The sequence below is a fragment of the Delphinapterus leucas genome, chromosome 20, assembly GCF_059928025.1.
Source record: "Delphinapterus leucas isolate spDelLeu-1000000601 "Yukka" chromosome 20, BTC_Dleu_Yukka2, whole genome shotgun sequence".
Classification (NCBI taxonomy): Eukaryota; Metazoa; Chordata; class Mammalia; order Artiodactyla; family Monodontidae; genus Delphinapterus; species Delphinapterus leucas.
The window spans coordinates 2,605,648-2,633,609 of NC_143148.1; the positions used below are offsets into that span (position 1 = coordinate 2,605,648).

Below are 27,962 nucleotides of genomic sequence, written 5' to 3' on the forward strand. Positions count from 1 at the left end.
AAAAGAATTACCAGGAGCAATGGGTGAAACCGTAGGCATAATGGGAGATTTTATTATAATTATTTAGAACTGATATATCAAGCAGACAGAAAATTAATAAGAATACTGAAAATGTAAACACAAAGAAAGATTGCTCTTATGAACATAAATAGAAACTGGTACCTGATAGTTAGAGAATGCTTATTCTTTTCTAATACATTGAACAATTAAAAATTGATCACATCCTAAGATCACAAAGGAAATTTTAACAAATATCCAGTAGTAACATATAGGCCATATCATTTGGCTATAATGCAGTTAAATTAGAAATCTATAATCAAAAGATTTTTAAAGAACTTGAAAACCTAAACACATTCCTTAATGTGACTAAGAGGAAATCTAATTGAAACAATGGAATATAGTACCAAACAACAATGAAATACATGGAATGCAGTTCAAGTGGTACTTGAAGGGAATGTTACAGCCTTAAATGTACCTGTTAAAAATTAAGAAAGGTTAAAGGTAAATGAGTTAAATATGCAACTTAAGTTGCTAGGAAAAGAAACTCAAATAAATAGAAGGAAGGAAATAATAAAATAAAGAACAGAAATTAATTAAATGGAAAAGAAGAAAGAATATGGTCAAAAGACCAAAAGCACTTTAAAAGACATAAAATTGTCAAATCTTTAGTGAAACTGATGATAAAAATAATAGATTAAATGATATTAGTAACAGAAAAGGGGACAAATTATTAATTACCAATGAGGACTAGATTAAAAATCAAAAGAATACTGTGAATAATTATGTGCTAATAAATTTAAGTGAGGTGGACAATTTTCTTGGAAAATATAAATCACTAAAATTGACTCAAGACAAAGCAGAAATATAAGTACAAAGCTAAGGAAACTAAGTCAAAAATATTCCATGCAAAAAGACATCAGATTTAGACAATTTTATAGTGAGTTATATTCAACTTTCAAAAATCAGAGAATCTCTATTTTTTATGAACTGTTGTAGAGAATATAAGCAGCAAGGTAATAATCCAAATAATTTTATAAGGCTAGTGTAACCTTGATACTGAAACGAAACAAGTATAATAAAGTAAAACCTTAGGTGCAAAAACAAAAGTAAAATATAACCCAGTAGAATCCTCCTGTATGTGTATATAAATCAGACCCTCATAATCATGATTAAGTAGGGATTAGGAACGCAACATGTTTCAACATCAGAAAATTTGCCTTAATTCTCCACATTAACAGATTATATAAAATAAAGTATAATCTTCCCAATAGATAATAAAGTCATTATATAAAAATTAAACTTATTCATGATAAAATTTTTAGAAAACTAGAATTAAAGGGAATTTCCTTAACCCCCAACAAAGAGGCTCTACAAAAAAGCTTATTGTAAACATTTTTACTTGATACTGAAAGAAAAGTATCCCCTTTCAAGTCTAGAACAAGACTTATTCCGTATCACCCCAGAACGCATTATGATAGAAATGAGATATAATTGTCAATAAAAATTAAAAATTGTCATTAATAAACAGTTTAACATTTTAAAAAATCCAGGAAAATCTGAGAGAAACTATTAGAACTAACAAGGAGAGGTCAGCAAATTCACTGAATTAAAAAAATCAACATATAAAAGGCAAGAGCAGATAATTCTTCTCAAAAACTCATAACCCAAGACAAATCATGAGAAAATATTAGACAAACTCAAATTGAGAGATTTCCTAAAAAACCTGACTAGTACTCCTCAAAACTGCTAAAGTTATGAAAAACAAGGAAATACCAAGGAGCTGTCACAGCCTGGAGTTGTCTAAGGAGACATAACAACTAAATGTAATGTGGCGTTCTAGATGGGATCCTGGGACAGAAGGAAGACATTTATGGAAAGTTTGTAGTTTAATTACTAGCTTTGTACTAATGGTAATTTCTTCATTTTGACAACGTACCAAAGTTAGGTAAGATGTTAACATCAGGGGAAACTGGGTAAGGAATGTTTACACTATCTTTGCACCTTTTCTGTAAATAAGTTATTTTTAAAAAGCTATACTACTGTTGTAACCCCAAAATAACCAGTTAGGTAAGTAATAGGAAGAAAGACCTCCTAAAGCCAAATAAGATCTTAAAGGGAAAAAAATTACAATGTACTGTTGATGGCTGTAGATGACATGAATAAATGGGTAGCACAGATGATAGGCAAAGATGGGAGGTGTTGATAAAACGTTTTTAGTTCTCTTTAAATTTCTCTATGGATTTAGTAAAATGTCAGTCGAGGGCTAAGAATAACCAAAGACACTTTTGAAAAACAAGCTAGGGCAAGTGTCCTTCCAGATATCAAGATACTGTAAAGCTCCAATAATTAATATGATGTGTAAAATGCATACAGATAAACAGATGGGCCAGTGGGACAGACTAGAGAGTTTAGGAGCAGGTCCACTTGTACAGAAACATGACATATGTCAGGAGAAAAATTAGATCCATACCACAGAACATATATAAAACTAAACCTAAAAAACTAAAACTTAAGGCTATTATAATATCTTTATGACTTCAATGTGGAGAGGGATTTCTTAAGGTAAAAAATGCAGAAATCTGAAGGAAATTATTAAATTTTACAGCACAAATATTTAACATTCTTCCATGACAAAAGATATTGACGCCTTTTAACCTTATATGGATTTTAGACTTATACTGAAGTGTGATTGGGGTAGGGAATAGGAGGTAATTCAAGCTGCAGCACGATGTCTTATTCTCAGTTAAAGAAGATCACCCTGGATGCTGTCTAGAGAATATTGGAGGGAAGGGTTTGGAATGGAAGCAGGTAGTCAAATGAGTGGGCTAATATCTAGGGGAAATCATGGTAATTAGGACTATCATGCAGAGGAAAAACATAGGAAAAATTTGGGATGTATCTTGGATGTAGAGTCAGCAGGACTTGCTGACGAATTGGATGTTGATGGTAAGGAAAAGGGGAATCGAGAACAATTGTGAGATTTTTGGCTACTGCAACTGGTGCTGTTTATAGAAATGGGGAAAAGGGAAATTACTATTTGTTGTCAATGTTTTGAGTTGCCCATTAGGCATCCTGGTAGAACAGTCAGCTGTTAAGAAGATAGTGGGATATATGAGGCTGGGCTTCTGTGGAGAGTTCCGGGGCAGAGGGAGCTGTTGGCATGCAGGTGCTATTTAAACCATATGGCTAGGTGAGACTGCTACCTAGGGAGTAGACGTTGATGGAGAAGGCTAGTGACTGAGTTCTGAGCCTTGGGAGGTTGAACAAAGCAGAAGCCAGCTAAGAGGACATGGGGGTAAAACCAGGGCAGTATAGTGTCTCTGAAAATAAGATAGTTTTTGTTATCATTGTTTGTTTTAATGAGGATGTTGAATGTTACTGAAAGATCAAGTGAGATTAAGAACAAGTTTCCTAGCCACATGGAGAACTGCTGAAATTGCCAGGCAGTTTCAGGGGTGTGGAAAGGATGGAAGCCCGTGTGGCATGCCAGGGGGAGAGAATGTGTGGTAAGGCTGTTGAGTCGGTGACAGAAGGCCACTCTATCAAGAGGGCTTTTTTGGTGGGGGCAGGGAGAGAGTGCTGAGAAAAGGGGTAGTAGCTGGAGGAGAGCATGTGATATTTGATGGGAATGAACGACCTGGGATCCGGAGAAAAAGCTGTGTTGCAGATAGAGGTCTTTGAGAAGGAGAGAGGGGATGGGGTCCCTAGATTGCATTAAAATCACCTCCTAAACCATAACCAAACTTGAGGAGCTCCAAAACAAACACCTCTCTGGGACCCTGGGCACCTGCAATATTTGACAGCTCCCCCAGGGGATCCTAATGTGCGGCCAGATTTGAAAACCTCTGACCTAAGGGTAGTACCACATTCACTTCTAGTGGTGCCTCTAGAATTTCTATAGAAGCTCCCGGGGAATAATTTTCAAAGGTACAGAGCAAACACAATGTTTTCATTCAGATTTTATGCTTATGTGGCACTGCTGGGTGAGAAGAGACTGCTGAAGACTTGGGGAGTTTCAAACATCCCCCACCCCAAAAGCCAGTAGTTCTTAATGTACCCAGCAACCACTGATTTATAAATATTTATACTTATTAAGTATAAAATTTAAATCTGGGTATTATGTTCTTTGTGCTTAGGTAACCTGCTTTTTGTAATTAACTGTATTTTATGAATCTTTTCCTTTAAAATTAAAAAATTACATTTTAATTGGCCACATAAAATTGCAGTGTATGGCTTTGCCAGAATACAATTTATTTCTTCCGCAGAGTACATTTTTCTAATAAAAAATGCTACGTGAATATGCCTGCATATAATCTTTCGTACCTCTTAGTTTAGGTCGTTTCCCTTAGCTCCTGGAGAGTGGAATAGTTGGATCAAAGGGTGCATCAGTGAGCTTTTCGTAATTCATTGATTCTACTACTGGGAAAGAAATGCATATTTCTGGCCAGGATATTCAAACAGTATGGACTGGAGACGGGAAAGATCCCTCCTCCATATCCCTTCCCCTCATCCTTTTTCCCTAGAGGTAACCGGCTAACAGTTTCTTGTACAGTTTCCCAGAGGTTTTACCTGTGTGTGTGTTCATCCTTAACAAACAAATGAAAACACTTACCGGGTCATGTCTACAAACTTCGGCCACTTGAGTGTTTGACTAACTCTATTGAGTCCTCGGCCGTCGTTCGTCCCGAGCGGCGCTACCTCGTCGTTTCCCGCCGCATACGGGTTTCCTCACGCGTCTGTGTGCCCTGCACGGCCGACGGTCCGGGTGGCCACGGGTGGGACTGACCCAGCCTGTCCCAGGCGGCGACGCGCGAGGCCGCCTCAGGAGAGCATCCACTAAACCGCGCTGGTCCGGGCTCTCGGTTTTACGTTTCTTTGGGAGTCAGGTCGTGAGTTTTGTCCTGTAGGTCTGTCAGCCATTTGTATTTTCCTGTGAATTGCCAGTTTCTTCCCTTTTTGCCCAATTTTCTGGCTTAGTTTGGTCTTTACCGTATCGGTTTCCAAGAGGTCTTCGTTTATTAGGGAAGTTAGCCCCGTGTCTTTCATGTGTCCCAGGCGGAAAAGTCTCGTCTCCCACTTTCTCGTTTGTCTTTAACTTCAACATACATATTTTTGTCCGCCGGATTTTCATTTTCTTAGACAAATGTATGGTTTTTTTTTTTTTCTTTTTCTTCAGAGGTTTTGCGTTTGGGAGTTGCTAGCGGGCCTTTCTCTGCGTCACCCCCCTTCTTTGTTTGGGGGTCGCACACTCACTCCCCCTCCCCCTTTTCCAGACCCTTCCTCAGGGCCCCTAGCATTGGCTTCGTTGACGTCAGCCTACTGCCTTCGCGCCAAGCCGTCGCCACGGCAACTGCGGCCTGATTGGCAGGGCTTGGGGGCGTGGCGAGGGGGGCCCAGGGCGCGTAGCGCTGCCTCTGATTTGCCCGCGCCGGGGCCCCGCCTCTGCGGAGAGCCTGACAAGGAGTCGCGGGCCGGGGCTCGGTGCAGACGCCGGGAGCCGCGGGAGGACGAGGTCGGAGCGGAAGAGTGGACATGTCCACCATGGGCTGGTGGCGCTGCCGGGTGCCCGGGGCCGTGTGGGGGCAGTAGACTGTGCACGGGCTGCGCCGCGGCTGACCTTCGGCCAGGGGCGGGGCGGTGCCTTGAGGTGCGGTGTGGCGAGGTGAGTCCGGCTGCCTCGGCCCGCACATCCGCGTCTGGACAGTGCGCGGGGATGGGATGCCGCAGGTTCGGGACCCTGGTCAGCGGGCCGGGGCTGCCGCGCTTGCCGCAGCGGCGCCATCTTGCGCTGCCGGCCGGAGTCTATGGTGGGGGCTCCCGTGCCACCTTTCCTGGGCATAGTGGAGGACAGGGATGGCTGGCCGTCCTGGGTAGGGGGCGGGAAGGCCGCGGGCTCCTGTCACCGCAGTCCGCTGGGGTGGGTGCCGGAGAAGTGGCGGGCCATCCCTAACGAGCGCGGGAAGGCTCAGCGCGCCCCCGCCCTGCGCCCCGCCCTCCCGTTTCCTCAGCTTGGTCGGGGGGCTGCAGAGGACACCCCATCCCACGGGGTCCCAGATTGGCCAGGTCCGCTCCGGCCGCCCCTGCATCCTTGCCGGTCTTTGGGGATGGGGCTTGCTTGCCGCAGTGGCGGCGGGAGGAGCTAAGGGGCGGGGCCGAGGGCGGTCGTGCTGCGGAATGTTTTTCTCTGGGCGGTGACAGACTGCGGGCCCGCCCACCCTGGCGTCACTTTTGATGTGTCAGATAAGAGTGGCTGCGCAGGCGCTGTCCTGATTGGTTGGTGCGGGCTGGGGTGGGGCCAAGGGCTGTCTTGACTGCAGGTCTCAAAAGAGATCGACTGGTCAAGCCCCGCCTACCTCAGCGCCATCTTTGATGGGGGCGGCTGAGGCTCGCTGCGCATGCGCGGCCTGGTCTTGGCTGGGTGGCCGCAGGGGCGGGGCTGAGGGTAGCGGTGCCCTGTGTTCTTTGCTGTGATTGAAGGCTGCGGGGGTCCTGCTACCTCACACCTTCTTTGCTGGTCACGGGCCTGGCCGCCAACCTTTGCCGCAGACGCTTGCCGCGACATGCCACCCTGACTAGCGTAGGTTTTGAGGTCTGACTTGAGATTGGGCGACGGCTGGTGACTGGGGGGGCTGTTTTATCGGCAGGGTCCATGTGGCCCAGAGTTTGCCGACACTGTTGTTGCTGGAGAGCTGTCTGTCCTGAGGGACAAGGCTACGGGCTATCATTGTGCCCGCTGTTTCTCCTTGGTTGGTCTGGGGGTTGCAGAGCATCACCCCTTCCCCTGTCGTTGCCTTCCTGGACTGCTCTCACCTTGGGATGTTTCTGGCTAGATCTTTTGGCTGGGGGGGGAGGGCTGGGGCGGGGGGTACCGCCCAGCCGTGTTTCGCAGGTGCCCTGTCGACTGGGCTGAGGGGGTGGGGCCATGGGCCGTCTTTGGGGACTGACAGTGCTGCAGAGCCCCGCCCACTCTGATCCAGTGCTTGTTGGCCGACAGGTGGCGCCGAGGCTTATTGCGCAGGCACTGTTATGAATGAGGACGGAGCTGCAGGGGGCGGGCCAGAGGAGGGGCTGCAGAGCCCTGCCCACTCTAGCGCTGTTTGTTGGCCGTCAGGTGGCGCCAAGGCTTACTGCGCAGGCGCCATCTTAAACTACTGTGGGGCTGCAGGGGACGGGCCGAGGGAGGGCTGCAGAGCCTTGTCCACTCTAGTGCTGTTTGTTGACTGACAGGTGGCGAGCAAGGCTTACTGTGCAGGCGCTGTCTTGAATGACAGTGGTGCTGTCTGCTGGGGTGGGCCCAAGGGAGGGGCTTTTATGCTTTGTATGACTAACAGGGGACTGCAGACCATTTCCCATCTAGCGCTGTGTACTTTGGCCTAGGGGTGGTAGCTGAAGCTTATTGTGCAGGCGCCATCTTGAATGACGGTGGTACTGCAGGGGCAGCCCGAGGGAGGGGCTGCAGACCCTTGCCCACCTAGTGCTCTGCCGGCCAACAGGTGGCAGCCAAGGCCTACTGCGCAGGCGCCATCTTGACTGACACTGGGCCGGCTACAGGGGGCGGGTCCGAGGACGGGGCTGTGGAGCCCTGCGGCCCTTGCTTTCTGCGCATGCGCCATATTGAGAGCCAGTAGGACTGCGGGGCGGGCTGTGTATGGCGTCCTGGGAGATGGAACTCACCCTGCCGTCTTCGCTGCGCAGGCTCCAGGTGGACCGCTGCTTGCCGCTGCGGCACATCTTGGCGGCCGCGCGACGGCGTCGTGTTCCCTGGAGGGCGTGCAGAGCCTTGTCCCTGGGACTGTGGGACGGGTTTCAACTGCGCATGGCTGGGGGTCACATAGGAAAGTGGGAATTTTAATAGATTTGGGGAAGGGGGGATCTAAGTGAGAAGGTGGGGGAGAGGGTGGCAGGCTCTGAGGGCGGTGGGAGGTAACGTGAAGGAAAAGGCCTCAATCCGTAGACAGCCTGGAGAATGCGGAGCGCGGACGGTGATGAGGGAGGCGTGGCATGAGAAACGATGGGACGGAGGAGGGGCTGGCAGGTGGGGCGGGGCTGGGAGGGGCGGGGCGAGAGGGAGCAGCTCTGGATTCCTTGTTTGTGGGCGGACCTAGTTATATATCTGCCCATGACTGATAGCGTTAACATAAACCAGAGCCATAGTCCTGAAGGTGCATCCCCCTCGGGGCCTCTGATTGATTGAACGCATGCTCTGAGGCACAGTGGGGCTTGAAACATGTAGTGTCGTCCACGGGGATCATGTTGACAACCTCAACTATTGTGTAAGGTTAAGTAATGATACCATTATCTACTGGTAATGTTGATGATAATAGCATTAAGATTGTAATATAAGCTAGTCTTTCATGCTACTTAGGTGTACAGCACAGTAAAATTTCTGGCATTGCATCACTGGCTATCGCATGGCAGAACTGGAGTTTTACTCACCTTTCTAAGGGGTGCCTGTATCATTTATTCCACAAGGTTTCCATGAAAAATGTCTGTAGATTACTGTTTTCCAAAAAGACGTTAGTTGATCTGTAATTGCCATGAGTTCTGAGGTTGAGTTCTCTGAGCCTCTGCTTTTTTGTGTGTGAAATAAGTAGAAAATAATGTTGTGGTGGGAATTAACAGAGATGCTAAAAGTAAGGTGCTAATAAGCACTGTATGAGGCACGTAATTAGCAGTAAATAATACTACCTTCTTAGCCATTTTTTCCCTCCAATTTGTACCTGCAGTGTGTGTCCCTTGCCTTTAGAGGGATGGCCAGTGCAGCATAGCTAATAAGTGGGAGATTGGGGTCTTAAATAGGATTTCTCAATCCCAAGTCTTTACTGTTTTGCTCTGCTTATTAGAGAAGTTTCTAAGACACTCAGAGATTGGCTTGCACACGATTGACATACCCTCACTAGAAAAAAGCTATGATTATAGCCAGGGTACAACATACACCCCAGAGAGCAATGCCGATGGCCCTTCCACCCTGGGAGGAAAAGCTGTTCTTCTTGGTATCATTTTACCTCTACCACTGTAGGAGGCAAAGATGCAGCTGTGTGGGGTCATTTCCAGCCTGGAAATTCAGTAATTGGGAAGTAAGTTCGGTGGCTCACATTTTCTTTTCCTTCCCCAGCTCTACCCTTCTCCGAGACGACTTGCGAGAGGAAGAGGGACTAGGTCCAAACGCTAGGTGGCGGTGTCCAGGTGAGCTGAATTCCCTCCTCGCAGTGCCACACCCATCCTTGGAGTGAGCACATCCTTCCTCAACCTGACACTTTCCTACTGTACACGTGTTCTGTATGGCCACACGAGCACCCTGTGTGCTCTCTGAGAATGCACATGCTCTTCTGGTGGGTCACGTGTTCACCAAATTCTCCTTGGTCTTCGTAACATTCAGCTACTCCTTCAGGCCTGCCCTTTCTTTCTTATTGGATGAATAAAGAAACATGAGAAATTCATTGATTCATCTATCAAACATGGCCCCAAGTGGAAAAGGAAGTGTTTTCCTGGAGCTCATAGTCTTTTGGGTAATGAAAGACATTGAAAAAATAATTCTGTGATTCATGCCTTTGAAAGAGAAGGTTCACTTCAGGCAGTTAACTTAATCTGGGAGAGGCCATGTAGGGTCTCCCTGAGAAAGTGAGGGACATTAAGGCTGAGCCCTGAAGCGTGGTGGATGGCAGTGTGTCGTGAGAAGAGCAGTCTTAAGGGAGCTGGGAGTCCAGGATCTAGTCTAGACTAGAAGCCTAGAACAAAGGAAAGAAAAGAATGGTGTTTGAGATGAGAAAAAGGTAAAGTGGAGCTGCACTGTGAAAGGCTTTGCAATCCGTGGTAGGTAATTGGGCTTGACCTGAGGCACCATGGGAAGCCATGGCAGCACCATGATAATCAGATTTGTGTTTTAAAAGTATCATCTGGTTGCAGGGTTCAGAAGGGGAGGGTAGAAACAGTGGGTCCAGGAAGACCACTTCGGATCTGGGTGAGAGATGGTGGCTTGGGTTAGGGTCACAGAAGAGGGATAAGTGAATTGGATGGATCTGAGAGAGGTACTGAAGAAGGGGACTCAGTAGGTCTTGTACTCTTTGTTCATGGTTTGCTGACTGATTCAGACCATACTCAGTGAATCATATCATGGGGGTAAGTGAGCAAAATAGCCAAATATTGCTCATTCTGTCAGCAAGCATTGATACTGTGCCTGATCTGGGACGTGATCATGCTGGACTTTGGGTCTCCGGAAGTGAGTGACATAATCCCTGGTCTCAGTGTCTATTGAATGAGAACTCCAGTTAAGTGGAGAGTAAGAAAACATGCTTACCAAGATTGGTGGCCATGCTGATGGCATATTACCACCCAGGGAAAGATTAACATGCTGTCCCAGTGAGCCACCGGGGGTGGGTTGGTTTTTTCTGGCCTTGGTGAATGCTTCAGACAGCAGTCCAGTGTCTGGCACTCAAGCCTTTGGAGACTCAGAGGCCCTACTTCACCTGGGGACTCATCTTACATCAGTAGATCCATGTTAACGAAGCTAAGCCATAATGAATTATTGGTTTATGTCGGAAAATAGTGTGACCAAATACGACGTTCCTGTTTTCTCAATCTTGGTAATCGATTCATGGTGGGAGAGCACTACCGCAGGAACCCAGATATTCAAAAGTACGCATGATCAGCACATTCTCTCCCTGTCGGCAGACCTACATGGGAAAGGAAGCCATAGTGAGAGCTCGCTTGGTGAGTATGGAATCAGAGTGAGAGGATGTGGAAAAATTTTGGTAGCGCTGGCCTGTAAGGTCACCTGGGGATACCATCTGGTTGCAGTGAAGCTCTTGCTAGGGTCACCAGGACACCAGAAGCCCCTTGTCTGCAGCCCCCACTCTCCCCAGTCTCCATTCACATTAGGTCTGACCAGAGTAGCGTGCTCTCTCCTATAGATGGTTAAATGAACCATGCTTTGTGGTCTGCCTTTTCATGCCCTCACCCCTTTAAAAAAAAAAAATCTGATCAGCCAGTTACTGATGTAAAAATTGGTCAGATATGTCCTACTGGCACAGAAGAGGTTTTATCTCTTTAAAGTAACTCTTTTTCTTGAATCATTTGGGGGCTGACCATAAAACTAAACTCTTAGTTACTGTTTCCTCTTTTTTGAAATTTTTGGGGAAACTCCTCCAGAATGGACAACGATAAGGAACTTTTGCTGCAGAGTGGTAAGTGCTCAGTTTATATGATGGAGGTAAGCCCAGGGCGACGTGGCGATTATCTGCGAGGAGCCACCTGAGAGTCCAGAGGGTGGAGTCGTGGCTGGTATGGTAGGGGTAGTGGTTGTTTACTCCATGCTCACATTCCCCTGTGAAATTGTTACCCAAACAGCCTCTGTTGTCCACATGTACCTGTTCATGGTTGTGGACCACACTGGACGCATCAGCCTAGAGCAGTGGTTCTCAAAGTACAGCTCCTGGCGTGCTTCCTGCATGGCTGTTTCCTGGGGAGCCACAAACCTCCTAAATACCCACCCTGGAAAGGCTGGTGCATTTCTCCCAGTCACCCCAGGCTTGAGAACCACACCCTAGAAGGCATCGAGCTGTAGTGTGCACTCATAATGTCGGAGTGGGTGTGAGCAGAGGCACGGGCTAGCCCAGCTGCTAGAGCTGGGAGGTGAGGCGGGCCCAGGCTGGGACAGCACTTTCCTCCACGTGGTGCTGAAGGAGAGAATGTCGGTTTGCAGAAAGAGGCAGGAGAAAGGAGCAAACAAGAGCAGAGAAGAGACCGCACACCCTGCTGTCCCTGAGAAGCGAAGAAAGTAACTTCCTCGGTTCGTGACTTTAAAGTTCTCAATTCCAGCCCCCTTTAATGAGGTAGGTAGAATGAGAGAGGGGCTGAATCTAGGTGCACCATGATGAGGCACCAAATTAAGTAAGTAGAAACGGGCTTGGAGAAGAGACCATGAGCTTCTCTCACTCGTGGTGGGATGTGGGGAACCTGAGGTCACACAGGGGGCCACAGAATTTCTTTACCTCTCCTCACACATCCGGCCACATTTTCAGCCACCACTAGTTGAGTTCCTTCCAGTTCAGTTGAACACTTGACCCACTGATCCTTTGATTGAGGCCAAAGACCCCCCCACTTGTGGCAGGGGTGCCTGATGACTTCCATCTTTGTTTCAGATGAGTTAATTGTGAGACTGTGCTTTTGTTTGCTATGCATTTTTATGAAATAGAAGTAAAGGGCTGTAAAATACTCAGAGAATGGCATAAACACCTCCACGTGGACCACAGTGGCAACACTTGTCCATCAGGCAGGACCACTGCCCTGTGGTTGGGGTCCAGCTCTTGCCCGAAACTAACTCTGCATACGGTGCTTACGACACACACCTTTCATGCTTAGACATCCCGTGTATTTAAGAACAGGTCTTTGGAGGGTGAAGAACAGCTGGAACCCCGTAAGCCCCTCTGCCCGGTGTGGAGGGTAAGACCTTTTTCTGACCAGCTGTCCTTGTTTGTCTCTTCTCCTTCGAGTTAGTGGCCTCCCTTGGCCTGTACGACCAGAGTCAGGCTGGGTCCCTGTGTGTCCCCATCTTCGCCCCCGTCCTCTGAATGTGGTCAGACCTTTGGCTTTTAAAATCCTGCCCTTGGGTACTACTTGACTCACGCTGGGACTCCTGCTGCAGAGAGAGTGCGGAGGGAGCTGTGGGAGCTTCAGTAACTAGGGTGTGTGAGAGCCCACCTCCAGGCCCGGAAACAAAGCTGATGGGTTTGCCGCGTGGCCAGAATTGAGACCGAGAGGACAGCTGGCAGTGAGGTCAGGGTCTAGGTGTGGCGCCCCAGCAGTGGTGTTCTGGCCCAAAGGGTGTGTGGGGAGTGGAGGACTCCACAGGAGCACTGTGGGTGGTCGGAGAGAGGGGGAGCCACGCAGGGGAGGGGGTGCTGATGCTCAGTGACCGGCGCAGAGGAGAGGACAGACAGACAGCAGCTGAACTTCCAAATTTATATTCAGCTACTTTTTTCTGATGGTGAACTTAAAATAACATTCTAAGTTGAAATGCAAAATGAAGTATCTTTTATTCATCATTTATTTTTTCGATTTTCCCCGCTTTACGCATGGTCTTCATACAAGTTTTTATGGAAGTTTTCTTCCAGTTTGCTTTTGTATGTACTTCCATACGTTTAAGTACCTATGTAGTTTTTTGTTTTTTGGGGTTTTTTTACGTAAATGAGATCATGCCCAATTCACTAACACTTCAAACTCAGGCTACCAGAGTGAAGTATGCGGGGTGTTAGGCAGTAATATTTGGTTGTGGGGGAGTGCGTGGTGTGGCGTCTGGCGAGCTCGTATCACGTGCCCGTCACGTTTACAGCCTCCGTCGTATGCATGTGTCTGTGTGTGCGAACGCGATACTGTGCAGCTATTTAACAACATCTACAATAACTTCTGTATAAATACATCTCCATCATTTTATTCCATTGTGTGGACATCCTCATTGTTTTCTGTGTACATATAAATGAGTATATGTGCGGTAAGAATGCCACATATGCTGTATAATTTTATGCCCTTGTATTTTCATTTAATGCTTTAGACATTTTTTACATTGGTCATTTCCATCAAGTGTAGATAAACTGGTATATCCATAGAATGGAAGACTATGTGGCCTTTAGAAAAAATGATATAAATCTATATGTACTGGTTGGAAAGATGTCTACCAAAAATTACTGGGTTTAGGGCTTCCCTGGTGGCGCAGTGGTTGAGAGTCCGCCTGCCGATGCAGGGCACATGGGTTCGTGCCCCGATCCGGGAAGATCCCACATGCCGCGGAGCGGCTGGGCTCGTGAGCCATGGCCGCCGAGCCTGCGCGTCTGGAGCCTGTGCTCCGCAACGGGAGAGGCCACAACACTGAGAGGCCCACATACCGCAAAAAAAAAAAAAAAAAAAAAAAAAAATTACTGGGTTTAAAAATACACACAGAACTCCTGGTATGATCTCATTTTGGTAAAAACAAGATGTTATATGTACAGACTTTAAAAGTTTTAGTATAGGAACAAATGTGATCACTGGATGTGGCTTGCAGTTTCTACGTTGGGTAATCTGTAATGTTTGAATGTTGTACTGTCTTCTATGTTTGTAATCAGAAAATAAAGCTACAAAGTTTCTTGGCAACATGACTTAATGTTACATGACATTTTCTTAAAGATTCTGTTTTCATTTCTTCTTGCTTGATGAAATTTTGGAGGAATGCTGTCTTTTGAATGCAATGATTTCCTTTTCTGAAAACAAAGTATGTTTGTCATTGGCCTTAGTGGCCTTTGCCTTCTAGAGATGAAATACCGAATTTCTTGGAGGAGAGGCCAGACACCGGCACTGATGTTATTGGTCTTTCCTAATGTCAGACAGAGGCCTGCTCCAACCTTCTTAGAAATCCATACTCGAATAGCTGGTCAGAAATGGAAGTGTTGGCTGATTTTTCTTGCCACTTTCCTTAAAAAGACCCTTTATCATTTACTCCTAAGGAAGTTCCTAGTTCGTATTTAAACAGTTAATGCTTTTCTTGATTTAAAAGTCTTTCTTTACTATAAACTAAATTCCCACATGTGTATATACTTTCACACGAGTCAGATTCTGGAGTGTATTTTGCTCCATCAGTGTATTTATCATCGCACCCCCATCCTTGTGTTGGAAAGAATACTTTATGTTCTTATATGTTTGGGTCACTTTACAGACAATCCCCCACCCTTGCTGCACACATACCTTCTTGTTCACAGTTGTCTTGATATTTCTGTACATTTAGTCTTCTGGAGAAACTGGATTCTCAGTTTGTCAAAACTCCCACATTTTATTGGATTTTAACTTATATCCAAGGGAGGATTGACAACAATTTTCATGGTCCTGTGCAAAAACATGTCTTCATTTATTTAGGACCTGCTCTGTGTCCTTCTGTACATTAAAAAAATTTTATTTGGAGTTGCAAATACTTCACTGAATTTATTAATGAGAATTGGTTTATTTATTTTGCTATTCCTGGAGGTTTTTTTCTTGCTGTATTAACTGCCAAGGTTTTTGAATTCAAAATAATGCTTTTTCCACATTTATACCTTTCACTTCTTTTTTATCAGTTGCATTAGCTAATAAGACTTCCAAAATAGTGCTGAATGGTGGGTATGGTGGAGGGCTTCCCTACCTTTAGTGTCTAATGCTTGCTTGCACTTGAGATAAGTCTTCGTTGTGTTTAGATGGTCTCCTAGTCTTACTCTTTGCTAGGGACGTACAAGGAAAGGTTGAAGTCTGCAGATGCCTTGTCATGTGCAACAGTGCTCGTGGAATCCCCTTCCCCCTCTAATCCCTTATATAACAGCCTACCTTACTGGGATATCATCCTTGTATTCCTGGAATAACCTTTCATGGTCAAGGGCTACTATTTAGACTTTTCTAGATTGGATTTAAATGTTTTTGCATCTAAGTAGAAAAAAACCCAAACACAGTTTGTTGAACACCCTCTACGTGCCAGTCCTGTGAAGGTAACAATACAGTGATGAGAAAGGCGATGTAGTCCTTGCCTCAGGGACTTTGAGGCCTGGCCTAAGTACAGGTGCTCCCTTTCTCTGTTGGGCTGTGCGTCCCCCAGCACATCTTGATTCTGTGATGGCCTTTCTGGGCCGTCCTTGGACAGGCATCCCCCTCGGCCTCAACACTGCCTTTGGTCATGCCAGGCAAGCCCATGGATGACTCTTCCCTGATGCTTTCTTCCTCTCAGCCACCCCCGACACGTATCTTCTGTCCTCTTCAGTGGTAGGCATGGCTGTTGCCATGGAGGCAGGAGCTGGACTGGGGAAGTGGGGGCAAAGTGGGAAGAGCAGTTATGCTTTCGATTGGCCAGAGTCGCTGTCACAGGAGGAGTTCACCTGGGTCTTCCAAAGGGTGAGGTGAGTATGGGGCCCTGGCAGGTGCTGAGTCCTCACTCCTGGGTGCCCTTTGGGCTGCCAGCGGAGGACAGGGTGAGTCGGGGCTGAAGGCTGGGTCACTCGGCTCCTCCTGAGGGGCCACCTGCAGTCAGGTAAGCCTGTAGGAGAACGTTGACCAGTGCTTCCTTTCCCTGCTTTGCCTCTGGTTGGTGTGCAGGGATCTGCCCTGTGTTAGGGCCGCCATTGCATAATAGCACGTTCCCGGATGTGCTCCTTGGGTGACGTTATGTCACCTAACATCACTCCTGCAACATATTTGAGAGTAGATGTACATACAAGGACTTAGTGGTGGTGGGCAGCTGACTTTGTAGCTTTTTTCTTTTTTTTTTTTTAACTTATATTTTTATCTACTTGACTGTCTTTGTCCTTAAGTGGAGACTTGCTGTTTCAAAAGGAATAGGCATTTTTAATGTTTTTTAGATATATGCCAAAATGATATCCAGAAATAGGATTCACACTTGTACCAGCCAGCTTCCCACCAACACTGATTTTTATTTTGAAATAGTTGCCCATTTGGTAAGCGTAAAAAGTGTTCACCATAATATTTCACGTTTCTTTGATTTCTGATATAGATATTGGCTCCTATCACTAATTTTATGAACTGTGTATTAATGTTCTTTATTTTCATGAGGAGCCACTTACTTTTTTCTCACTGCTTTCTAAGACCTATTAACTGTCGTCTATGTTGCAAAATATTTTTCCCCGTCCTTTTCTGGTTTGCTTTTATTCTGATTCGTTTTTATAGCGTGGAAAATGTGTACCGTTTTTATTTTCACGTCTGCTGCGTAGCAGTCAGTGGCCTCTGCCATTGAACCTGCTCGAGCATTCTCCTGCCTGTCCCTGCTCTTCACTGTGGAAAGCAGTGCTTCTGTGAACACCCTCGTGAACCGTGTCTCTGTGCTCATGGGCACATAGGTCTGTCAGTTCGAGTTCAGAAGTGGAATCGCCAGGATAGCGAATGGCATTGCATTTATGTACTAATAGTTGCTAGAGTTGTGAGTGCTGTTTCAGCTTGGAGCGGCAGTACTTCTTGGGTCTGAGGAGTTTCAAAGTTGATTTTCGGGCGTTTTCTAAATTGCCTATCATATCATCGGCAAACGGCCAGTTCAGGGTGTGACCTTGGACTCAGACCAGGGCGGGGGTGGGGGGTGGGGGTGGGCGGGGGTGGGGGGTGGGGGGGTGGGCGGGGGAGGGGAGGAGACCCCTCAGCGTTAAGGTGGTAGTGCTGCCGGCACCCACTCAGTGGGCGGCACGGTCTCAAAAGACCTCCACTAGTGCTTTTGTTTATCGTTTTGTTTTAACTGTGAATTTATTTTTTTGACTAGGTAATACATGTCATGATAAAAGAAAAACAAAAGGGGAATATACAATGAAAAGGTTAAGTCACCCTTCCTTCCCTGGCCCCCAGTTCCCTTCCCCAGGGGCAATCACTATTAATCACTATTAACAGTCTCTTCTGTGTCCTTCCAGAAATCGTTTAAGTAAATGACATCTGTTTTTATAATTCCTTAGAATGCTATGCACATTGGTGTGTCCCATTTTGCACTTAACTACCTTAGAGGTCGTCTCATATCCATTTATTTACAATTGCCTCATTATTTTAAAAGGTTTCATAATCATAATATAAACATACCATATTTTGCCCATTGTCATAACAGTACTTCAATGAATATATTTTTGCACATATGTCATTACATATCTCTGGGATAAATTCATAGTAGAGTTAATAGGACAGGATATTACATTTTTTAATTTTGATAAGTAACCAATTTGCCCTTTATAAAATTTGCAGGATATGTGTATCCAGTTTTTTCTTCACATGACATATATGTTATCTATCTTTATGATTATTCTGTTCCCAAGGCCCTTTCTTACTCTCAAATGAATTTCCTCTGCCATTGTGGGAAGGAGTAGGTAAGGTCCAACTGTTTTTCAGGTTTTTCTATTAAAAATCTTTTCTTTTTCAACGCCCTTGCAGACCAAGGGCTGTTTCGTCGGCCTGGTCAGAAAATCTTGAGCACATTTAACAGAGATCACATTTGTTGACTCTAGTCCTGAATTTGAATTGAGCAAAGGAATAGGTGAATTTTCAGCATACACGTTGGCATCTACCTTGTGACAGGATATTTATGGGTGTTCACAGAGTCATATTATCAATGAGCAGGAAGTCCTCCGTCTCTTTTCTGTGCTCTGGAAGGGTTTTTATAACATGGTAAATACTTCGCTCATGGAAATTTTATGGGAAGTTGCTCCTTCGGTCATTTCATCTTTTTAAATTTCTTCCCTGGATTTTCCTCTGCTTCCTGAGTCAGGTTTACCAAATATTTATATTTTCTTAGCAAAATTGTTGCTTCCTTATCAAACTTTTTAAGCCTACAGTTCTTAAGTATAATTTTTACCTACTGGTGCTTTATGCTTCAAACACATGCCTAGTGGGAAGAAAAATTAATGTGATTAGAGAAGTATGTATACAAAGTCAAAGTTGTCCCTGTTTCCCAATTTTATTGTCAGGTTAGAAGATCCCGTCCCTGCTCCAGGATTATAAAAATTAATCTTTTATTTATTTTATTTTGATCTTAGTTTTAGCATTTTCATATATGTTGTGACCTCTTTCCCCAAGTGAATGATTGGCTAGATCTCCTATTACCATTATTATTTATTGAAGTAATCTATATACATTCCTTACTATTTTTTAATGCCACTTTCATAGAGTTCTACATACTCAATTGTGTACATACAGTAAACTTATATTACAATTCTTAAGTGAATCAGTCTTCTTGTCTTTTTTGGTGCTTTTTTAGATGGTTGATTTATTGCTTTGGCTTTGATGGTATAGACAAGAACATCATTTGTTACTTTTTTGTCGTCTTTCTGCCTTTAGGCATCATACTAGAAAAGAACTTTCTTAACCCTGAGATTATATTAAGATACTTCTTTTTTGTGTGTGGTTTGTTGGCCTTTTGATGTATGAACTTTCAAAATATTGATCCAAGTGAAATTCTTCCAGGTCAACTTTAGAACCATTGTCAAGTTCCCCAACATTTATATTCTTTGAAATTCCACTAGGTAGTATAGGGGGTATTTAGAGCTTTCATATGCTAGATCCGTATATCTTCCATGATTATCCTGTGTCTCTCTAGTTATTGCCTTTTCTATTGCAATATAATGTATAAGTTTGTTCCTATGGGTGCTGTCTTCTTCTGTTAAATCTTTTGTATTTTTACAATGGAGTTCTTCCCATTTTTTCAGATTGGTTATTGTCGGTCCATATTTAGGGAGTCTGTTATAAATGGGTTTCTTACTAAATTATTATTACTATTATAAGGTCTGTTTCCACTGATTTGCAGTATCTGAGTGGACAGTCTTACATAAGAGAGTGATAATTTTATATCTTTCTTTGTTCATGCCCCAGATTTTCTTGTAATTGGCTGAAACTGTAGAATGATGTTCATTAGTCATAGTGTTAAGACTGTTATGTCTGCTTTTATAAGTGAGTTTGGTCTGCAGTTTGCTAGTGCTCTCTTTGTCTTAGATGTTTTAATTATTCTGGTTTCATAAAGAAAATTTGAAAGCTTTCTGCTTCTTGTCTCTGGTTGGTCTATATGACATGGGAATGGGCCTTTTCTTGAATATGGTGTATAAGGCCTCACTCCCAGTGCTATCTCAGTCCACAGCCATTTGGAGAGTGAATTCTCTGACACTCTTTACATTTCTTCCGTGTTTATTTGTCCATGTATTTCTTTAAAATGTCTGCAGGTCCCTGGCATTTTGACTCTGTTCCTGTGGATAAGAACACTTGTTCTGAAGTTCCAGAAAGGATCCTATTCCCAAACAGGTGATTTACATACCCAAGGGTGTCCTGTGGCCTCTGAGAGGTGGGGCTGCTGTCATCTAGGGGACTGGAGTTCTCTCTGGAATTGGATGCCACAGAGCAGGCTTGGGCTTCCTGCCCGCCCCTCTGTCCCGCACAGGCCTGCTGGCTTTTGAGGGCCCTGCTCTTGTCACGGCAGTCCCTCTTAGCCAGTCGTTGGGTAAACTCGACTGTGTTCTCTTGTCCCAGCTGTCTCATCAGCTCTCCAGAGCCTGGACGCTTGCCCTTTCTTTCCCCTGCCCAGCAGGGTGGTATCTAGTGTCCTGTCTGTCATCGAGGAGGGCAGGGCAGGCAGGGCGGGAGTGGCAGGGTCTCCAGGGTCTCCGAATGGAGGTGCATCTGTGTGGTTGGTGGTGAGCTCCAGAGGATGATGCAGAGAGAGTGGGAGGGCAGTTTACACGGGGCGGAGTGGAGCCCACCACTGTCTGGAGAGAGTCCCCTGCATTCATGCCCAAATGATGAAGGCTACTTTGAGACTGAATAATTGAAACACCTTTTGTTTTCTCTTTAGACATTAAAAAAAAATCCTTTTTAACTTACTGGTTTTTCCTTTTAAAACAAAAAGAATTTTTGCTGCATCTGGTTTTGTTCTTCTCTGGAAGTAAAGCCAGAAGTACAAAACTGTCAGGTAAGTTAATTCACCCAAACCTAGATTTCTTTCCTGTATTGCCTACTTCCTTGCTCCAGTTGTGGCTGACCACTAATAACAAGGCTACATAATAGAAACCACATGCAACTAAAATGGTTTAGGTGAAGGGAAACGTATAGCCTTAGTTGGTTACGTTAGAACAAAAGGAAAATGGAAAATCAGCTTTTATAACTTGGTCTAAAAAGTTTTCTTAAGAAGGGAGGGAGCAGATACTAAAAGACAAGTAAGGAAATAAATGATACAGAGGAGTATCGAAGTAGAAAGCTGGTTCTGTGGAGGCAAGCTAGATATTTGAAAAGATTGATAAAGCAGGAGGATGTGCAGGGGTGTGAAGAAGCCCTATGGTCGCTTGATCACTTTCTCACCATTGATATGAATAATAGGTGTTTATCACCTGTGTAGGGTTTCTGTGGGTTCACTGGTACATCCTTTAACCTTCCTCCTCTGTGCTAGGCAGCGCTGTAAGAGAGCTCCACATATACCGCACAGTGCTTCCCATGCCTATTTGTCGGGAATACCGGGAAGGGGCGGGTAGAAAAGTGGGCAGGTGAGGGTAAGTGAAACGCCAGGGTGTTCTTTTGGAAACAGTGCTGCAGAGCTTAACCCAGAAACTACACTGTGCTTCTGCAGGCCTGTAGTAAGAATGCATGCCTGTGTCTAAAACCAATTATAAAATGGGTTTGTGTACATTACCTTCAACATGCTCTATCAGTGTTGATAGCTGACTCTTCCAGTGACGGAAAAGTTCGTCTCTCATCCCTTTACCAGAGTTTACAGTGGGGGCAGAGGCACGCGAGCTCAAATATTTAAGACTAAATGCAGCAAGTGCTTGGAACACTAGTAGAGGAAGTGAGTCTCGGGAAGGCTCCCAGAGGACGTGGTGTTAGCACAAGCCCAAGGCTGGGCTGTGGGGCAGACGCTCCTCAGAAGGGGGGGCACTGCTGACGCAGGGGTTCTGAGCTTCCCTGCAAGCTCAGATGCTGTCCAGCCACCCTGGCCAATAGAACTTGCCCCCACGAGGGAGATGTTCCGTGTTGTGCAGTAGGGTAGCCACTGGCGCTTGGAATGTAGCTGGTGAGACAGAGGAGCTGAACTTTTAATTTCATTGAATTTTAACTTAACAGCAGCGCGGGTTCAGGAAAATTATTAAGAGCACTTGCAATCGCATTACCCAGAGCTGAGCACTTGTAACATTTTTATGCGGTCTTCTACCTTTCACGTGTTGTATGCTGTTTTAACAACCATGTTAGGGGAAGAAATGCTCAGAAATGGCAGGATTGAGCCCCTCACGACCCCCTTTCCGTTTTTGCTAAGGAAAAATACCGACATCTCATTTTAGTAATGGCCAGCACCTTGGGCATCCCCATGTGCTGTGTGCTGGGTGGTTAGGCCTTTTAGGTGTATTGGCTTATTTAAGCCTCACAGTTCTAGAAGGGGTGTAGGTCTGTTGTTCCCATTTTGTAGATAAGGGGACAGACTGCAGGACGTGGGCTGTGTGGCCCAGGGTCACAGAACCAGTTAGTAGCAGAGCTCACTCCTCACACGGGTGTGTGTGGTGCTTTAACGCCTGCCTGTGCATGTGTCTGTGTGCTGGGGTTTGATGCCTCTCTTCTGCCCTTGGCCTGTTCACAAAGCACTGTTGGTGCCCTTGTCGGGCAGCCCCACACTGCTGCCCGGTCCTCGACTTCTGGGACATGTGTATGTCTCCTTACGATCCGCAGGTCCCTGAGTACTGACTGTCCCAGGCTGCCGCGTCTTTCCTGTTGACTCATGTTGGGTTCCTCCAGTGAAAATTTTCCTTAGAGAGATGCTGCCTCCAAAGTACTTGTCTGCCACCAAACCCAAGAGGTCTTGGGCCCCAAATCTGTGTGAGCTAGACAGTGACTTGTCTCAGGAGCCGGATGCCGCCATAGGAGAAGCCGCCACTGACTCTGAATTCTTTCATCAGAGGTTTCGGAACTTCCTCTACGTGGAATTTGTCGGGCCTCGGAAGACCCTGCTCAAACTCCGAAACCTCTGCCTCGATTGGTTGCAGCCGGAGACTCGCACCAAGGAGGAGATTATCGAGCTCTTGGTCCTCGAGCAGTACCTGACCATCCTTCCAGAAAAGATCAAGCCTTGGGTGCGTGCAAAAAAGCCAGAGAACTGCGAGAAGCTCGTTACTCTGCTGGAAAATTACAAGGAGATGTACGAACCGGAAGGTGAGCGGGAGAGGAAGGTGGAGCTCCCTGGGGTGCCCCGCGCAGTGCCCCTGATGTTCTAGGCCGATCGACCTCTTCGCGGGGAGTGGGGGACTGCCCTGCCATAGGACATAGGTGGCCTCCCGGCCTTTCTGCCCACAGCGTGCCAGTTGCACCTCCCTCCCCAGCTGTGACAGCCCAGTGAGAGCTGGTGCCCCGTGTCCCCACGGAGCAGAATCCCTCCTGGTTAGGATGCGAGAGGGAAGGAGACCGTGGGCCTCTGACTGGAAGGGAGCTTGCACACACCGCGCCCTGGCCCAGGCTCTGTGGAACCGGGGCGGGGGCAGGGGGCACCCCAGCAGATTGTACCTGGCGCTGCCATCGGGAGGGTCACAGCCTCGTTCCTGCCCAGCACGGGCAGAAGGGCGGGGCGAGAGGGTCTGACCACTGCAGCAAGGGGTGGGGGCCACCCGGGGGGGCTACTTAGAGGGGACTGGCGAGCACGGACGAGACCTTAAGTCGTGTGTGGTGCCCCCTCAGACGACACCAGCAGTGACGCCCACAGCGAAGGCAGCATGAGCCGGAAGGCAGCAGAGTCCCCGCCGCCACACTCCGCCTGCTGCAGTGAGTAGCCCGGTCGCCGTGCCATCCAGGCCGCGCAGGACTTCCCTGGGGCAGGGCTGCTGCTCAGAGGTCTGAGGGGGAAGGAAATCAGTGAGGATGGAAGGAGTCGTTCTTACATCGAAGCAGACACGTGTGTGGAGTGAAATACAACTGTTTCTCTTAATGATGAGAGAAAATGTTTAAAGCTATGTGAATTTTGCAGTAGGCTGTTTCAGGTTGTGTCCACAGCCTCCCAGGAGGGGCAGAGTTCATCACCCCTTTGCCTCCAAAGCTGTTTTATTTGTTAAAGGTTCTTCGGTGAACTTTTTGAAGGAACGTTGCTTTTGGGGCAGGTGGGTGTTTCATTTCTTTGGGGTAAAGTTACGTGCACATTAAGACTGACTGGGGTAAGCGAGGCGGCGGAGGGTCTGAAGTCCATTTTCCCAAACGTGGACCTGACCACGTGGGAGTTGGGAGACCAGGAGAACCTGAAGGGGGAACCAGCTCCTCAGCTCAGTGTTAGCCCTGACTGAGACCAGGCCCACCTAGGCGAGGCCCCCAGAAACAGTGGTCCGGGGCCCGGGTGTCGGGTTGCACTTGGGACCCCTGTTCGGGATCCGTCTCCTAGCATCCCTTCCAGAGGGGTATGTGCACGTGAAGTGAGCGCACTCGTGTCAGGGCACGTGGTCAGCTCCTGAAATGTCTGCTTCCTCAGGTGACCGGGACTGGGACCGGGACTGGGACCGAGACTGGGACCGAGACTGGGAGCGAGCCCGCGAGCGGGAGCACCGGAAGGGCAGAGGCAGGGGCCTGGAGTCCCGGGCCCGCTGGCCGTACGCCCGGAGCCCCAGGAGCAGTAGGTCCTCCTCCGACTGCTCCCCAGTGCGCGTGCCAGGTTGACTGTGCCTTGTTCCCTCATGACGCCTGTTGTCTTCCAGGGTTTCATCAGCGGGATCTTTCCCTTCCTCTGATGGAGAAAGTGGCTTTTGCAAAGGAAAGAGAGCACAAGCGTCGGGACTCTGTGATGGATTACGAGACGAGATCACAGGTATGCTTAGGTCTCCACTCATTCTGGGAAGGCTGTCTTCATTTCATGGCAGAGATGCCTTTCTTTCCCGAGAGGCTGAGTTATCGGCCCGCTAGAATCCTACCTGAGTTGGGGAGAGCCCCAGCGACTCCCCAGGAGGCTGTTCTGTCCCCAGGGGTGACTGGTGGCTGGGGAACTGCTGCCTGTTTTCTGGTTCATCCACGGGATCAGAGGAGCGCTTTTCTGCTCAGCGTTTGTGTCTCGTGGTGCGTCGTCCGCAGCGGCTGTTCCTCCTGGGCCAGGGAAGCCCATCAACCCTGCAGGTGTTTCTGGTCCTCAGTAGGGAGCCAGGAAAGTTGCACATCCACAGAGCAGACTTGGGGGGAGAGCAGAAGGCCCCGGGGCCTGGAAGAGCTGGGTCTGGAGCCTGGCTCTGCCACCTGCTAGCTGTGCAACCTCAGACCATTAACGAAGCCGAGCCTCGGTTTCCTCATCTGTGAAGTGGGCGGGCTGTTGTGAGGAATGGGTGAGAGTCACACGTAGATAGAAAGGGCACAGTGCGATGCCTGGCACGAGGGAGGCATTGTGGGAATCACTGGCTGTGGGTACAGGGAAGACGGGCCTTGAGAGAGAGGGTCACGTGTGACACGGCAGCGTGGAGGAGGGTGCAGGGCCTGCGGCCCTGGGCGCGTGGTGGTGACCAGGCGGGACCCGTCCTGGGAGCCTCCTGTCTTGTAACAGGAGGGTGTTCAGCAAGCATGCGGGGAGTCTCTGTAGAGAGAGATGCTGTGCCTGACTCTGGCTGTCGAGCTCGCTCTTAAGGAAGAGACAGGGTAGCGGACTGTCACAGGGACAGGAGCAGCTGACCAGGTGCCCCCTGGGGCGGGGGATCCCAGGTGTTCAGGAGAGCCCGGCGCAAGCCCCAAAGCGGCACCAGATGAAAGCCAGAGTGGGTGGAATGCAAGGGCAGAGGTGCAGTCTCTCCCCAGTGCCCCGAGATGCGGTAACGGTGCTCCCTGTGGCGGGGTTTGAAAGGTGGGGTCAGGTGACAGAGGGCTCTGAATTCTACCCCCAAAACTCTTGTCATTTGTCCTGTGTCCTGGAGGCAAGCCAGAACGCGCAGGTGTGTGAGAAGGAGGGGGATGGCATCCCGTTACTGAAAGCAGAGCTTCTGCGGCAGCAGTACTGATGGGGGAGGGGATGTGGAAGGGAGGGAGGGATGTGGAGGGTGGGCTGGGTCGGAGGTGACCCCGGTGCTCCAGATGTGCGTTATGACCTTGTCCCAGGGAGAGGCCTCTATGTGTGGGACACACTTAGTTTGTCACTAATTTTGGTTTCTTATTCGGAGAAACCAAATTGACCAAATTTTAGGAATCCAGATAAAAACATTAAATCGTAGAAACTCTGAAGAAGAAACCTCTTTAGTGTGCATTTGCCCCCACGAAGTGATGGATGTCAGGGGTTTCCAGTTAACTGCTCTGTGAGCCTGGGACCAAGCGTTCACTCATCTTCAGGGAAAACAGGAACTGCGGGTGTCCTTATTTGGGGGTGTTAAAGTACTCTTATGAAATGAAGGTGATAGCAGATTGGCAGTGGGATTGTGTCTTATTTTGCTTTTCAAATGCCCGTCCTCGCTACTGGAAAGCGTTGGTCCCCTGTGTGTGGTCCAGAGGTCTGGGAGCCACTGGTTCCTCCTACCTTGGTGTCATAGAAATAACAAACAAAGTTCTCATCTTCCTTCAGCATGCATTGTTCGTGTGCGTAGGTCATGTGAGGATGCAGCAGTGTGGGTGCTGTTCTCCGGACAGCATCTGTAACAGGGAACGTGGCGGTGGCTTGTGCCACCTTAGATCCGTGGTTGATCACAGATACAAAGAGAACAACTGCTTAGGGCTACCCACTTGAATAGGTCAACTTAATTTAAGTCAAAGCAGCATTTTTCTTTCCTAGCAACAACGTAGTCCAAAATTTAACATACATTACATTTATGTTACTCAGATTAGGCAAGCGGAGAGAAATATATGAGAAATGCCCCTTCCCTTTTGCCATCGCCCTTTGGCGTCTGTTAGCACCAGGGATGGTGCCCTTCTGGCACCCTCAGCCCCCCGGGTTCTTGAACTCATCTGCTCTCTGGCAGCCCGCAAGTTAGGAATTCTGGTTCCCTCCCTCTCCCACCACAAATACATCTGTGCTCCCAGCGGGCTTCTCCTGCTTTGCAGTAATCCAGGGCTGAAGCCTTAGGATGGAGGCACTATCGCCCCCAAGCACAGCGGGGTGCCCGCTCTGGGGAGCCGCCCTCTGACAGGAGGAGACAGGCTCCCACCAGAAAGGGTGTAGTCTAGCTTTCTGGCCGGTGGCGGTACCAGCCGATTTTGCAGTGAGTGCTTCCTGATCTTTTGTAGCGTGTTGTCCTAAATTTCCTAAGGCCTGGCCTAGTAAGAGTTTTCATTTTTGAAGTTCTGCTTAGTTTTGGTGGTGGCTCTTTGCTTTTTAATCACTGCACATTGGCAGTTGTATTACAAATGAGGCTTTCCTCATAAACCCCAGTGCCTGTGCCTGTTTATTTTTTTCAGTAGGCGATGCACCTGATTGTGTCTTTTTGTGTGTGTGTGTGTGTGTGTGTGTGTGTGTGTGCATTTGTGCATAGCTATAATATCTGTGCCACTTTCCAGAACTGTAGCAAATTTAATATCAAAATATCTTTACATAATAGTTCAGTAGTGACAACAATTTACCTTTCCCTTACACGATTTTTCTCCATGCTTAAACAACAAATCACATCGCAGGACATCCACTCCCACAGTGCTACAGGGCAGGCCGATGCCCTTCTCTCCATTTCACAGATGAAGGACCTGAGGTTTGGAAAGACGTCTGCTCCCAGGGTTGCTCGGTCGTAAACGGTGCATAAGCTCCTTTGACCCTGGAGTCTTCTCTGGCCCCACAGCCTGCGGGCTTCCCACGGCTCCACCTCGCTCCTTGAGTCTGTCTCCAGGCTCCCTGGGACCACGACTCCCCGAAACTAGTGACGTTCTAGTGCAGCAGTGAGAAGAGGTCCTGTGAGGTCCTGTGCAGGAGGCTGTCCCGCGTGATGTGGGGACTCCTAAGATGCTTTGCAAGGGAATGTGCGTCAAAGCAGAAAAGGCAGCTGGGAGAGGAAGGTGCTCTGTGCTTAAGGTCACCCCCGGGTTCTTCAGAACTTGTCCATACCCAGAAGGGCCCACAGTGTACGGCGGAGGCGGACACAGGACACAGCGGGCCTGGGGATGGAAGCCGGTCACTCTGCTGACCAGGTGTCTGGAAACGCTGCGTGCAGTTGACACTGAGCCTGTTGAAGCTTCCCACCCCTGTCCGGGCCAGAGTCCCACCACCACTTACCACCCCACCCACGGCCTCTGCGGTCTTTGCTCACCGTCCCAGCCCACCCTGAGCTGTCCCCCTGCTAAAGCCGCTTGGCGCTGGCTCTCTGCACCCCGCTTTGTTGTTTACTGCTCTCTGATTGTTCCTCTCCAAACAAATGATAAGCGCATGAGGGCAAGGAATATGTGTCCTGCGTCTTTGGGAGCTTCCTCAGAGTGTAGCACCAAGGTAGGCGCCAAGTAGGTCCCTGGTAGAACCTGACTTGGATCATTCGGAACCCCAAGTGGCGTGAGCACTTGCTGCACACCGTGTGCGCGTGTGTGTGTGGCTCCCATGCCGCCAGCGTTGT

General features: G+C 47.7%; 1 protein-coding gene and 1 pseudogene across 16 annotated transcripts in view; one reads left to right on the forward strand and one right to left on the reverse strand.

The window, feature by feature from the left end:
- Positions 1-687: 687 nt before the first annotated feature.
- LOC149744545 (uncharacterized) lies at positions 688-5,711 on the reverse strand (annotated as a pseudogene).
- PEG3 (paternally expressed 3) overlaps positions 5,479-27,962 on the forward strand; it is a 31,277-nt gene continuing 8,793 nt past the window's right edge. Inside the window, exons 1-8 of one of the 16 annotated variants that reach the window (XM_030761160.2) lie at positions 5,479-5,662; positions 9,116-9,186; positions 19,683-19,761; positions 20,309-20,425; positions 22,168-22,647; positions 23,167-23,250; positions 23,945-24,085; positions 24,168-24,277. In XM_030761160.2, coding sequence (XP_030617020.2) covers positions 22,254-22,647; positions 23,167-23,250; positions 23,945-24,085; positions 24,168-24,277 — 729 coding nt within the window. In that variant the 5' untranslated portion in view covers positions 5,479-5,662; positions 9,116-9,186; positions 19,683-19,761; positions 20,309-20,425; positions 22,168-22,253. The other 15 variants (XM_089901930.1, XM_030761159.2, XM_089901931.1 and 12 more) reach the window with 15 other exon arrangements.